The sequence below is a fragment of the Leucoraja erinacea genome, chromosome 23 (assembly GCF_028641065.1).
Source record: "Leucoraja erinacea ecotype New England chromosome 23, Leri_hhj_1, whole genome shotgun sequence".
NCBI lineage: Eukaryota > Metazoa > Chordata > Chondrichthyes > Rajiformes > Rajidae > Leucoraja > Leucoraja erinaceus.
Window position 1 is genome coordinate 35223768 of NC_073399.1, and position 15018 is coordinate 35238785.

Genomic DNA, 15018 nt, shown 5'->3' on the forward strand with positions numbered 1-15018 from the left:
CCTATCACTTCTGACCTTCTGACTGTCCGTCCAGGGGACGCGCTCGTGAATCGTTCCTGCAAGGAACACAAACGTGGACGGAGAAACCTTGTACCCGTCCACGTACCCGTCCATGTACCCGTCCACCACCCGTACCCGTCCACGTACCCGTCCACGTACCCGTCCATGTACCCGTCCACGTACCCGTCCACGTACCCGTCCACGTACCCGTCCACGTACCCGTCCATGTACCCGTCCATGTACCCGTCCACGTACCCGTCCCACGCTTTCCACCCGTCCATGTACGCACCCGTACCCACGTCCATGTACCCGTCCATGTACCCCACGTACCCGTCCACGCATGTACCCGTCCCACGTCCATGTACCCGTCCCGTCCACGTACCAGTCCACGTACCCGTCCACGTACCCGTCCATGTACCCGTCCACGTACCCGTCCATGTACCCGTCCATGTACCTGTCCATGTACCAGTCCATGTACCAGTCCACGTACCCGTCCATGTACCAGTCCAGTCCATGTACCCGTCCATGTACCAGTCCATGTACCCGTCCATGTACCCGTCCATGTACCCGTCCATGTACCCGTCCATGTACCCGTCCATGTACCCGTCCATGTACCCGTCCATGTACCCGTCCATGTACCCGTCCACGTACCCGTCCATGTGTCCACGTACCAGTCCATGTACCCGTCCACGTACCCGTCCATGTACCCGTCCCCGTCCACGGGCCAGGCAGGTTTGGGGTGGCCACCCTTGTACAGGTGTGAACCTTGACCTCTACCTGCTGTGTCCAGCCCCACTGGCCGGGCGATGACCAGTTGAACGTGTGGGCCAGCACGGACACCGTGGGCCGAAGGGCCGGCCCCGTGCATTGGTATGTGGGCTAGCACGGACACCGTGGGCCGAAGGGCCGGCCCCGTGCATTGGGATGTGGGCTAGCACGGACACCGTGGGCCGAAGGGCCGGCCCCGTGCATTGGGATGTGGGCTAGCACGGACACCGTGGGCCGAAGGGCCGGCCCCGCCCCCAGGGGGCGGTGAGTGACGTCCCAGCCGAGATGCCCCGCCCCCACCGGAAGTGACGCGCTCCGACGCCCCGCCCAGCAGGTGCCGGCGGAAGTGACGGCCATGGCCCCGCCCCCTGCGGCCTAGCATGGCGGCGCTCCGCCTGCGCCTCGCCTTCGAGTACCCGCCGCCTCTACTCCCCGCCGCCCGGCTCTGTTGGCTGCTCCTGCCCGCCGAGCAGTGCCGTGTAGTCGCCGACCTGGAGAGTATCATCCGCCGCCGTCTCGGCTTCGGTCGCCGCGCCCGTCTCCACCTCTACCTGGACGGCGCGCTCCTCCCGCCCAACGAGAGCGCGCTGCTCGTGCGCGACAACGACTGTCTCCGGTGAGCGCGCGCCCGGCACCGGGTACTGGGTACACGGGGTATACAGGGGTACATGGGGTACAGGATACAGGGATATACAGGGGTACATGGGGTATACGGGGGTACAGGGGGGATACAGGGGTATACGGGGTATACAGGGGTATACAGGGGTACATGGGGTATACAGGGGTACATGGTGTATACAGGGGTACACGGGGTATACAGGGGTATACAGGGGTACATGGGGTATACAGGGGTACACGGGGGGGTACACGGGGTACACGGGGTATACGGGGGTACACGGGGTATACGGGGGTACACGGGGTATACAGGGGTACATGGGGGGTACATGGGGTATACAGGGGTACACGGGGTATACAGGGTATACAGGGGTATACGGGGGGGTACACGGGGTATACAGGGGTATACAGGGGTACATGGGGTATACAGGGGTACACGGGGGTATACACGGGGTATACAGGGGTACACGGGGATATACAGGGGTACACGGGGTATACAGGGGTACACGGGGATATACAGGGGTATACAGGAGTACATGGGGTACAGGATACAGGGATATACAGGGGTATACAGGGTACAGGATATACAGGGTACAGGGGTACGGGGGTATACGGGGGTACACTGGGGTATACAGGGGTACACGGGGTATACAGGGGTACATGGGGTATACAGGGGTACAGGGGGTAGACAGGGGTACATGGGGTATACAGGGGTACACGGGGTATACAGGGTACACAGGGGTATACAGGGTACATGGGGTATACAGGGTACATGGGGTATACAGGGGTACACACGGGGTATACAGGGTACACGGGGTATACAGGGTACACGGGGTATACAGGGTACATGGGGTATACAGGGGTACATGGGGTATACAGGGGTACATGGGGTATACAGGGATACATGGTGTATACAGGGGTACATGGTGTATACAGGGGTACATGGGGTATACAGGGGTACACGGGGTATACAGGGGTACACGGGGTATACAGGGGTACACGGGGTATACAGGGGTACATGGTGTATACAGGGGTACACGGGGTATACAGGGGTATAGGGGGTAAATACAGGGGTAAATGGGGAATACAGGGGAACACGGGGGATACAGGGGTACACGGGGTATACAGGGGTACACGGGGTATACAGGGGTACACGGGGTATACAGGGGTACACGGGGTATACAGGGGTACACGGGGTATACAGGGGTACAGGGGGTATACAGGGGTACACGGGGTATACAGGGGTACATGGTGTATAAAGGGGTACACGGGGTATACAGGGGTATACAGGGGTACATGGTGTATACAGGATACACGGGGGATACGGGGGTATACAGGGATACACGGGTATACACGGGATATACAGGGGTACATGGGGTATACAGGGTACACGGGGTATACAGGGGTACAGGATATACAGGGGTACACGGGGGTATACAGGGGTACACGGGGTATACAGGGGTATACAGGGATACACGGGGGTACACGGGATATACAGGGGTACATGGGGTATACAGGGTACACGGGGATATACGGGGTACACGGGGTATACAGGGGTACACGGGGTATACAGGGGTACACGGGGTATACAGGGGTACACGGGGTATATACAGGGGTACATGGGGTATACAGGGGTATACAGGGGTATACGGGGGGTACACGGGGTATACGGGGGTATACGGGGTATACATGGGGTACATGGGGTATACAGGGTACACAGGGGTATACAGGGTACAGGATATACAGGGGTACACGGGTATACAGGATACAGGGATATACAGGATACAGGGGTGTACACGGGGTATACAGGGGTACACGGGGATTTACAGGGGCGTACAAGGGTATACAGGGGTACATGGGGTATACAGAGGTACATGGGGTACACAGGGTACAGGATATACAGGGGTACACGGGGTATACAGGATACAGGGATATACAGGATACAGGGGTATACAGGGTACAGGGATACAGGGGTACACGGGGTATACAGGGTACAGGATATACAGGGGTACACAGGGTACAGGATAAACAGGGGTACACAGGGATATTCAGGGGTACACAGGGTACAGGGATATACGGGGCTACATGGGGTATACAGGATACAGGGATATACAGGATACAGGGGTATACAGGGGGTAGACAGGATACAGGGATATACAGGAGTATACAGAGATATACAGGATACAGGGGTATACAGGGATATACAGGATATAGGGGTATACAGGATACAGGGGGTAGACAGGATACAGGGGTAGGCAGGGGATACAGGGGTATATGGGGATACAGGGGTATACAGGGGTACAGGGGGTATACACAGGGTACAGGGGTATACAGGGATACAGGGGTATATGGGGTATACAGGGGTATACAGGATACGGGGTAGACAGGATACAGGGATATACAGGAGTATACAGGATACAGGGGTATACAGGGGGTAGACAGGATACAGGGGGTATACAGGATACAGGGGTATACAGGATACAGGGGTATACAGGATATACAGGGGGGGTATACAGGGGTACAGGGGGTATACAGGTATACATACAGGGGTATACAGGGATACAGGGGTTTACAGGATACATGGGTATACAGGGTACAGGGGTATACAGGGGGTATACATGGGGTACAGGGGGTATACAGGATACAGGGATATACAGGAGTATACAGAGATATACAGGATACAGGGATATACAGGAGTATACAGAGATATACAGGATACACGGGTATACAGGGATATACAGGGGTACAGGGGGTATACAGGGGATGCAGGGATACAGGGGTATACAGGGATACGGGGGTATACAGGGGTACACAGTTTACAGGGGATAAGGGGTATAAATCGTTTAGGACCGGATGAGAAAAACATTTTTCACACAGAGGGTGAATCTCTGGAACTCTCTGCCACAGAAGGTAGTTGAGGCCAATTCATTGGCTGTATTTAAGAGGGAGTTAGATGTGGCCTTTGTGGCTAAAGGGATCAGGGGGTATGGAGAGAAGGCTACTGGATACTGAGTTGGATAATCAGCCATGATCATATTGAATGGCGGTGCAGGCTCGAAGGGCCGAATGGCCTACTGCACCTAATTTCTATGTTTCTATACAGGGGTATACAGGGCTACAGGATACAGGGGTACAGGATAGCCGGCGCAAGGGTACGGGGAAACCAGGCACTGAGTTCCAACAAGCCAGTCCTAGGCACATGTGGGCCAGAGTAACGGGCGGTCAGTGTGGGGCAGTGGGCACTGTGAGGGTCAGTGTGGGGCAGTGGGCACTGTGAGGTTCAGTGGGGCAGTGGGCACTGTGAGGTTCAGGGGGCAGTGGGCACTGTGAGGGTCAGTGTGGGACAGGGCACTGTGAGGTTCAGTGTGGGACAGTGGGCATTGTGAGGGTCAGTGTGGGGCAGTGGGCACTGTGAGGGTCAGTGTGGGACAGGGCACTGTGAGGTTCAGTGTGGGACAGTGGGCATTGTGAGGGTCTGTGTGGGGCAGTGGGGCACTGTGAGGGTCAGGTGTGGGGCAGGTGGGCACTGTGAGGGTCAGTGTGGGGCAGTGGGGCACTGTGAGGTTCAGGGGGGGGGCAGTGGGCACTGTGAGGTTCAGTGGGGCAGTCAGGCACATATTGACGGGTCAGTGTCGACAGGGCACTGTGAGGGCAGTGTGGACTAGTGGGCATTGTTTCTATAGTGTGGGGCAGTGGGCACTGTGAGGTTCAGGGGGCAGGGGGGTACTGTGAGGTTCAGCCGGGGCAAGGGTATGGGCACTGTGAGGGCACAGTGTCCAACAAGGCAGTGTGAGGTTCAGTGTGGGAGTGTGGGGCAGTGGGCATTGTGAGGTTCAGTGTGGGGCAGTGGGCACTGTGAGGGTCAGTGTGGGGCAGTGGGCACTGTGAGGTTCAGTGTGGGGCAGTGGGCACTGTGAGGGTCAGTGTGGGGCAGTGGGCATTGTGAGGTTCAGTGTGGGGCAGTGGGCACTGTGAGGGTCAATGTGGGGCAGTGGGCACTGTGAGGTTCAGTGTGGGGCAGTGTAACTGACAGAGTGGTGACCAGCCTCTGCTCTGTGCCAGGGTGAAGCAGGAGGAGCTGACCAATGGCCTTGGGGCCGGAGACGGGGTGGACGGGCTGCCCGAGAGCAGCAGGAAGAGGGAGCGGCCGGCATTGAGCGAGGGCAGGGAGCGGAAGAAGAGGAGGACGGTCGGAGTGCAGTGCGAGGAGCAGCGCATGCCATGCAGTGTGGATCAATGCACTGCTTCCAGTGAGGAGCAGGACGTGCCCTGCAGCAATGGAGCTGCCTTCCCCGCCGATGCTGTGCGCTCCAGGAAGAGGAAGACGGCTCCAGAGGTGGAGGTGGAGGTGAAATGCAGCGCTCGGAAAACACAAAAACTCAAAAAGAAAAAGGATAAATTCAGCAAGGAGCAGGAGCGGACGGAACCTTCCAGCAAAGGGGCAGTGGTCAGTCGCAGCTCCCAGAGGGTGCAGCACAGCAGCCGCAGTAAATGCAATGATGCTGAATCGGACAGTGAGAGCCCGTCCGGTGAAACCGACGGCTGCCAGCAGCTGACCAATGGCGAGCGTGGCCACTGCGGTGTGGACGGTGAGAGAGAAGCGCAGCACAATGATGCAGCACCATGCAGCGGCAGGGAGAAAGGAGCGCAGCGCAACACTGCAGCACCGTGCAGCAACAAGGAGAGGAAAGCTCAGCGCAATACTGCAACGAGCAATGTCAGGGAGAGGAGAGTGCAGAGCGATGTTGCAGCACCGTGCAGCGACAGGGAGAGAGGAGTACAGCGCAACACTGCAGCACCATACAGCGACAGGGAGAGAGGAGTACAACGCAACACTGCAGCACCATGCAGCGACAGGGAGAGAGGAGTACAACGCAACACTGCAGCACCATACAGCGACAGGGAGAGAGGAGTACAACGCAACACTGCAGCACCATGCAGCGACGGGGAGAGCGTACAGCAGGCCGGCGCTGCAGCAGAGGGGCTGAGCACGCCCCTGGACCTTGCCCTAGCCGCCGCTGCTCCCCGCTGCTCGCCCGGTGCTGCCCGCGGTGACGGCTGGGAGGGGCCCGATGGTGCCCGCTGTGGGGGGCGCAGTGATGCCCATGGTCGCTTGCCCGCCCTGCCCCCCGCGCCAGCCTGTGCCATGGTGCGAGGCTATGGAAGGGGTCGCGGGAGGGGCATCTCCAACTGGGATTGGCAGCACCATGGGCACTTCCGAGGCCGGGGGCAAGGGGCCCCACCCCCCATCAATGGCTGGCCAAAGCCTGGGGAATGGCAAGATCCCACGGCAGGGCCACGAGAGACCACGGAGGTAAGGGAGGGGGCTGGGGCAGGGGAGAGGGGAGAGGAGCAGGTGCCAACTATGGGCAGGCACTGGCACTGGGGAGGGTGTGGGGCCGGTGGGGGGGGGGGGGGGGGGGGGGTTGGGGGGGGTTAGTGGGGTTTGGGGGGGGTTAGGGGGATTTTGTGGGAATTAGGGGGAGTTTAGGGGGGTTCCTGGGGTCCCAGGGGTTGGGGGGGGGGGGGGGGTTGGGGGCGGGGTCCCAGGGGTTGGGGGGGGGTCCTGGGGGGTTGGGGGGGGTTGGGGGGGGGTTGGGGAGGGGGTCCTGGGGTCCCAGGGTTGGGGCGGGGTCCTGGGGTCCCAGTGGTTGGGGGGGGGGGTGGGGGTTGGGGGGGGGGTCCCAGGGATTGGGGGGGGGTGGAGTTGGGGGGCGGGGTCCAGGGGTCAAGGGGGGTTGGGGGGGTGGGGCGACCCTTTTACTGACCCTCTGTGTCCCTGCAGCAGAGGGCCCCAGGGCCCACTACACAGAGACTACAGCACGCTGCCCCTACTGGCCGCTCCACCACAGCTCGGGGAGAGGATCGCGTTCAAGGTAAACATGGAACCCCCTCCCCGTGACCCCTCCCCCCATGACCACCCCTCCCCGTGACCCCCCCTCCCCGTGACCCCCCCCTCCCCCTGTGCGTGACCTTGAATGACCCCCGTGTGACCTGCCTTTTCTCTGCAGGTGTTGGAGCTGTCGGACAATTACACGCCCGAGATGTCAGATTACAAGGTACCCACTCTGAACTCTGACTGACCCCGACTGCTGTGGGGGGACTGGACCAGCGCCGGGGGGCTGTGTGGTGGGGGGGGGGGTGATGCCAGTGGGGGGGGGGGGGGGGGGTGATGCCAGTGGGGGGGGGGGGGTGATGCCAGGGTGGTGGGGGGGGGGGGGTGATGCCAGTGGGGGGGGGGGGGTGGGTGATGCCAGTGGGGGGGGGGGGGGGGTGATGCCAGTTGGTGGGGGGGGGGGTGATGACCAGTGGTGGGGGGGGGGGGGGGGGGTGATGCCAGTGGTGGGGGGGGGGGGTGATGCCAGTGGTGGGGGGGGGGGGGGGTGATGCAGGGGGGGGGGGGGGGGGTGATGCCAGTTGGGGGGGGGGGGGGGTGATGCCAGTGACCGTGCAAATGGGGGGGGGGTGGGTGATGCAAAGTGGGGGGGGGGGTGGTGGCGATGCCAGTGGTGGGGGGGGGGGGTGATGCCCAGTGGGTGGGGGGGGGGGGGTTTGATGGCAGGGGGGGGGGGTGATGCCAGTGGTGGGGGGGGGGTGATGGGGTGATGCCATGTGGGGGGGGGGGTGATGCCAATTTGGTGGGGGGGGGGGGTGATGCCAGTGGTGGTGGGGGGGGGGGGGGGTGATTGCAGTGGGGGGGGGGGGTGATGGCAGGGGTGGGGGGGGGGGTGATGCAGTGGTGTTTGGGGGGGATGACATGGTGATGCCAGGGTGGGGGGGGGGGGTGATGCAGGTGGGGGGGGGGGGGGGTGATGCCAGTGGGGGGGTGATGCAGTGGTGGGGGGGGGGGGGTGATGCCAGTGGTGGGGGGGGGGGGGTGATGCCTGAGTGTGAGGGGGGGGGGTGATGCCAGTGGTGGGGGGGGGGGGGGGTGATGCTAGTGTGTGGGGGGGGGGGGTGATGCCAGTGGGGGGGGGGGGGGTTGTGCTAGACGGGGGGAGGGGGGGGGGTGATGCCAGTGGTGGGGGGGGGGGGGGGGGGTGATGCCAGTGGTGGGGGGGGGGGTGGGTGATGCCAGTGATGTGGGGTGGGGGGGGGGTGGTTGATGCCAGTGGTGTGGTGGTGGGATGGGGGGTGATGATGAGTGGTGGGGGGGGGGTGTGATGCCAGTGGGGGGGGGGGGGTGATTGCCAGTGGTGGGGGGGGGGGGTGGTGATGCCAGTGGTGGGGTGGGGGGGATGGTGATGCAAGTGGTGGGGGGGGGGGGGGTGATGCCAGTGTGGTGGTGGGGGGGGGTGTGGTTTGAGTGGTGATGTGGGGGGGGTGGGGGTGGGTGATGTGCAGTGGTGGGGGTGTGCCAGTTGGGGGGGGGGGGGTGATGCCAGTGTTTGTGGGGGGGGGGTGGGGGGGTGATGATGCCAGTGGTGGGGGGGGGGGGGTGGGTGATGCCAGTGGGGGGGGGGGATTGATGCCAGTGGTGGGGGGGGGGGGGTGATGCCAGTGCAAAAAGTGGGGGGGGGGGGGGGTGATGCCAGTGGTGGGGGGGGGGGGGGGGGGTGATGCCAGTGTGGGGGGGGGGGGTGTGATGTCAGTAGTGGTGGGTGGGGGGGGGGGTGATGCCAGTGGGAAGGGGGGGGGGGATGGGGGTGATGCCAGGGGGTGATGCCAGGTGTTTTGGTTGGGGGGGGGGGGGTGAGCCATGCAGTGGTGGGGGGGGGGGGGGGTGATGCCAGTGGGGGGGGGGGGTGATGCCAGTGGGGGGGGGGGGGATGCCAGTGGGGGGGGGGGGGGGGGGGTGGTGATGCCAGTGGTGGGGGGGGGGGGGGGTGATTGTGTAGTGGGGCAGGGGGGGGGGGGGATGAGGGGAAAATGGGTGATGTGGGGGGGGGGGGGATGGTTTGGGGGTGATGCAGTGGTGGGGGGGGGGGGGGTGTGATGCAGTGGGGGGGGGGGGGGTGATGCCAGTGGTGGGGGGGGGGGGGGTGGGTGTGGGATGCCAGTGGTGGGTGGGTGATGGGGGGGTTGATGCCAGTGTGGGGGGGAGGGGGTGTGCAAGGGGGGGGGGGGGGGTGATGCCAGTGGTGGGGGGGGGGGGGTGTGATGCCAGTGGTGGAGGGGGGGGGGTGATGCCAGTGGTGTGGGGGGGGGGGGGATGTGGTGATGCCAGGTTGGTGGGGGTGGGGTGGGGTGATGCCAGTGGTGGGGGGGGGGGGGGGGGTGAATGCCAGGGGGGGGGGGGGGGTGATGCCAGTGGGGGGGGGGGGGGTGATGCCAGTGGTTGGGGGGGGGGGGGTGATTGATGCAGTGGGGGGGGGGGGGGGGGGTGATGCCAGTGGGGGGGGGGGTGATGCCAGTGGGGGGGGGGGGGGTGATGCCAGTGGTGGGGGGGGGTGATTGCATGCCAGGGTGATGCAAGTGGGGGGGGGGGGGGGTGATGCAAGGGGGGGGGGGGTGGGGGGGGGGGGGGGTGATGCCAGTGGTGGGGGGGGGGGGTGGTGATGCCAGTGGTGGGGGTGATGGGGGGGTGTGATGCCCAGTGGTGGGGGGGGGGGGGTGGGTGGGGGGGGGGGTGATGCCAGTGGTGGGGGGGGGGGGGGTGATGCCAGTGGGGGGGGGGGTGGGGGGGTGATGCCAGTGGTGGGGGGGGGGGGGTGATGCCAGTGGTGGGGGGGGGGGGGGGGGTGATGCCAGTGGTGGGGGGGGGGGGGGGTCCACGGTCTACAACTGGGTGGAGAGGTGAGCTGGGACTGTCTGTGTATTCCATGTACCGTGTATCTGCGTGTTCCATGTACCGTGTATCTGCGTGTTCCATGTGCCGTGCCTGCGTGTTCCACGTGCCGGGTGTGTGTTCCATGTACTGTGTGTCTGCTTGTTCCATGCGCCATGTGTGCGTGTTCCATGTACCGTGTGTGCGAGTGTCTGCGTGTTCCATGTGCTGTGTGCGTTGTGCATGTAGCGGACCTATTTCTTTCTGTGTGCCAGGTGTCTGCGTGTTCCATGCCATCCGGTGTACGTGTTCCATGTAGCGTGTGCGTGGGTCTGCGTGTTTCATGTGCCGTGCGTGTTTCATGTGGTGTGTGCTGGCGTGTTCCATGTAGCGTGTGTGCGAGTGTCTGTGTTCCATGTGTGCATGTGCCGTTGTGCGTGTGGTTCCATGTACCGCGTCTCATGTGCCCGTGCGGTGTTCCATGTGCCATGTGTGCGTGTTCCATGTGCGTGTGCGGTGTTCCATGTACCGTGTGTGGCATGTGCCTGCGTGTTCCGTGTGTGTGATGGGAATCTTGTGTCCAAGGAGGGACGTGTCGTGCGGTGGGACGCTGCGACTGGAGAGGTGGAGCTCAGCTTGGACACCAAGCCCCAGGTGAGGGCACCGTTGCCAAGGCAACCCGCCGGGGCGAGGGGGGGGGGGAGGAGCCGTGTGACCCTGGGAGTGGGGGTTGTGTCTGGGGGGGGGGAGCGGTGGGCTGCCCAGGTCCAGCCTCTTCCCCAGGTCCAGCCTCTTCCCCGGGTCCAGCCTCTTCCCCAGGCCCAGCCTCTTCACCAGGCCCAGTCTGCTTCCCCGGGGTCCAGCCTCTTCCCCAGGCTCCAGCCTCTTCCCCAGGGCCCAGCCTCTTCCCCAGGGTCCAGCCTCTTCCCCGGGCCCAGTCTCTTCCCCAGGCCCAGTCTCTTCCCCAGGCCAGTCTCTTCTCCCAGGCCCAGTCTCTTCCCCCAGGGCCCAGTCTCTTCCCAGGGACCAGCCTCTTCCCCAGGGTCCAGCCAGACCAGGGATCACCTCTTCCCCAGTCTGCTTCCCCAGGGCCCAGTCTCTTCCCCAGGGCCCAGCCTCTTCCCCAGGGCCCAGCCTCTTCCCCAGGGCCCAGTCTCTTCCCAGGGTCCAGTCTCTTCCCCAGGTCCAACCTCTTCCCCAGGCCCAGCCTCTTCCCCCCGGGGGTCCAGCCTCTTCCCCAGGCCCAGCCTCTTCCCCCAGGCCCAGTCCTCTTCCCCAGGGCCCAGCTCTTCCCCAGGCCCAGCCTCTTCCCCAGGCCCAGCCTCTTCCCCAGGCCCAGCCTCTTCCCCAGGATCCAGCCTCTTCCCCGGATCCAGCCTCTTCCCCAGGGTCCAGTCTCTTCCCCAGGGCCCAGCCTCTTCCCCAGGGCCCAGCCTCTTCCCAGGCCCAGTCTGTCCCCCAGGGCCCAGTCTCTTCCCCAGGGTCCAGTCTCTGCCCCAGGGTCCAGTCTCTGCCCCAGGGTCCAGTCTCTTCCCCAGGGCCAGTGTCCCCACCTATAACCATCTACTCACGCGTGATACTGTAACTCAGCTCCCTGTGGCCCACGGACCCTCACACTGACCCTCACACTGCTCCCCAACGCCTTGTACCCTCCCCCACACTTACCAGCATGGCTAACCACCACCACCCCTCCAATCCCCTCACTAACCTGCCACCCTACCCCATTAATGGCCATTCAGCCCAGACAACCATGCTGTCCAAGGTGCCTTCTTCAGCTGGTCACATGACCCGCGTGTGGCCCCTGACCCTCACAACTGTCAGTGGATGCCAATTCACTGAAGGTTTTCAAGAGAGAATTAGATTTAGCATTTAGGGATACCGGAATCAAGGGATATGGGGAGAAAGCAGGAACGGGGTACTGATTGTGGATGATCAACCATGATCATATTGACTGACGGTGCTGGCTCGAAGGGCCAAATGGCCTCCTCCTGGGCAAATGTCTTAAACATTCTAGTCTCTGCCTCAACTGCCTCCTCCAGCAGCTGGTCCACAGGCCACCCCACCCACAGACCAGTCTCTTGCCCCAGGGCCCAGCCTGGTTCCTAGACAGCGGCTGCCTTATCCACCGGCCCAGTCTGTCCCCTTGCCCCCGGTGTGTCTGCGTTTCTTCACACACGTCCTGCCTCCTTACGCCAGTCCTTCCACAGGGCAGTGTCCCTTATTGTGCCCCAGTCTGAGGTGTGCAAGGACTCACACTGGACCCTGCTTTCTTCCCCAACCTTTCCAACCCCCCGGGCACGCACCGCTAACCACACCACCCTGATTTCCAATCTGAGGACTAACATGCGCGGGGGGTGGTGGCCATGCAGCACAGACAACAATGCTGTCACTCCCAGGTGCCTCTGTTTGGTCACATGACCGCACATGCACCCGGACAACACACATTGTCACTGACAATTCATACGGGCACGGCATTTAGCATTTAGGGACCAATCACAGGGACACGGACATGCACACGGGGGGGCCGGGGTGAGAGACGTGGTGGACAGAGTGTGTGACGTGTGTGGTGTTCGGAAGTGAGTGTCCCTTGTGGGTACGCAAGTGTGTCTCTGCTCAACTGCCTCCTCCCAGCAGCTGTGTTTGCGGGTGTGTGTGTCTTTGTGTGTTGTGTTTACGGCATTGCCACGGGTGTGTGTTCTGCGTGCAGTCCTTGTTACGTAGCGCCACAGTTTGCGTGTGTGCATCGTGCGTTTACGTGTCACGTGGGTGCATGCTTGTGGTCCAGTTGCGGGTGTTTGTGTTTGCAAGTTTGATGATTTACAGTCTGAGCGTGGATGCGGTGTGTGGAGTATGTGTGGTGACACGGGGTGTTGTGTGTGTTTGCGTGTCTGCGTGTGGGCAATGTTATTTGCGTGTGACACGCCCAGTGGGTGCACCGGGCCTGGTGGCACGGGGTGTAGAGGTGTGTGTGTGTGTAAGTGAGTGTGTGTACGCAAGTGTGTGTGCGGCGTGCGTAGTGTGTTTGCGGAGTGCGGTGTCTGACCCTGTTACGTGTGCATTTCTGGTGCGTTGGTTTGCGTGTGTGCATGTGTGTTGCGTGTACGTGCGTGTGATGTGTGTGTGTGTTGATTGGTGTTGGCGACGTTTGCGGAATGGCGTGTGTATGTGTGTTTGTGGGTGAGGTCGGTGTGTTGCGTGTTTGCGTGTGCATGTTCTTTGCGTGTGTGTGTTGTGGGTGTGCGTGTGTGTGGACGTGCGTGTGCCTGCAGCCATGTGGACCGCGTGCGTGTGTTTTAACCGTGGTCTTGCCCCTTGTGCGTGGCATTTCTTTGTGTGTGGTGGTGGCATGTGATCCCCGTGGGTGCTGAGTGTCCTCCCTGGGTGGGGGTTACAGTCGTGAGTGTGATGGTGCACGCACATATGGGTGACCCTTGCACTGTGCGTGACCCTGCAACTCGTTGCTGCCATAACACCTGGTGGTGTGTTTAACCGGTAGGTGTGCCTTTCATGCAGTTGACCCCCTAGCTCCCTGGTGGGAACCACATATCCCAGTGCTGACCTAGCATGGAAACGCCTGCTGACCCCCCACATCGTGTCCTCGCCTCCCCAGCTGGTCCCCCTGCCCTGCACCCCATGGCCCTCTGTGGGGTCACTGGCTGTGGGGTCAGCGGGTCGGGAGGTCACGGCTGCTTTTAAAAAATGACCAGTGGGATTGGATTGTTGCTGACGCGACCTTGTGAATTGTTGAATAAATGTGTTTTTATAATTCCTGCTTCTAGTTTTCTGTTGCATGTTGCAGCACACGCATGTTCAGTGTGTAAGAGTGAAGCTGAGGATGCAGCACTGCAGACAACTGCATGTATGGACCTTGCGCCACTACCCTTGTCCCTGGCACCCGTGCAGCTCCACTGCCCCTTGTGCGGGCCCCACCACATGTGGTCAGGGCACGGGCTGAACTTAATCCCCAGGGGTCAGGGTGCGGACAGTGTCCACTCTGCCAACCACAGGGTTACAGCCGTCAGCCAGCGTCCTCCTCTGACCCGCAACTGTGACCACACTGCCCGGTGACCCTTGCCCTGTTGCGATGACCTTTGCCCCAGGCACGGTGACCTTTGCCCTGGCATGGTGGCCAGATGTCCATTTGTCCGGCGGTGTTTGGTCAGGTTGTGCCGGGACCTCTGCTCCTGTGTTCCATGGCCAACACACCATAGATCATCCCCACCCCGCCCTCTCATAGAGTGATATAGCATGGAAACAGGCCCTTCAGCCCAACTTGCCCACACCGGTCAACATGCCCCTGCTACACTGGTCCCACCTGCCTGCATTTGGCCAATATCCCTCCAAACAGGTTCAAACAGAATAGAGTAGGCATAAATAAATACAGAACACAACTGATCAGTGTGTCCATGTACCAGTGAATATATATATACACACATAAATAAACAGATAAATTGCAATAGGCTATTAATGATCAGAGTTTTGTTTGAGTTGAGTTTAATAGCCTGATGGCCTTGGGGAAGTAGCTATTCCTGAACCTGGACGTTGCAGTCTACAGGCTCATGTACCTTCTACCTGTAGGTAGCGGGGAGATGAGTGAGTGTGGGTCCTTGATGATGCTGGCAGCGACTGTGGTAGATCCCCTCGATGGGAGGGAGGCCAGAGCCGATGATGGACTGGGCAGTGTTTACAACATTTTGTAGTCTTTCCCGCTCCTTTGCGCTCAAGTTGCCGAACCAAGCCACGATGCAACCGGTCAGCATGCTCTCTACTGTGCACCTGTAGAGGTTCGAGAGTCCTCCTTGACAAACCGACTCTCCGTAATCTTCTCAGGAAGTAGAGGCGCTGATGTGCTTTTTTTATAATTGCATCAGTGTTCTCGGACCAGGAAAGATCTTCAGAGATGTGCACGCCCAGGAATTTGAAGCTCT

The 15018-nt window shown here is 61.6% G+C and overlaps 2 protein-coding genes across 2 annotated transcripts in view; both read left to right on the plus strand.

Moving 5' to 3' along the window:
• The first annotated feature begins 1097 nt into the window (after positions 1 to 1097).
• On the plus strand, positions 1098 to 14158 carry coil (coilin p80). Its single transcript, XM_055654319.1, has 7 exons — positions 1098 to 1384; positions 5446 to 6697; positions 7169 to 7259; positions 7395 to 7442; positions 10676 to 11387; positions 11498 to 11671; positions 13870 to 14158. The coding sequence occupies exons 1-7, from the start codon at positions 1149 to 1151 to the stop codon at positions 14156 to 14158; spliced, it is 2802 nt and encodes a 933-aa protein (XP_055510294.1). The 5' UTR covers positions 1098 to 1148.
• A 16-nt stretch (positions 14159 to 14174) lies between these two features.
• Positions 14175 to 15018, plus strand: part of LOC129708495 (rab11 family-interacting protein 4-like) — a 25133-nt gene continuing 24289 nt past the window's right edge. Inside the window, 1 exon segment of the mRNA XM_055654320.1 lies at positions 14175 to 14253. Within this exon segment, the coding sequence (XP_055510295.1) occupies positions 14175 to 14253 (79 nt within the window).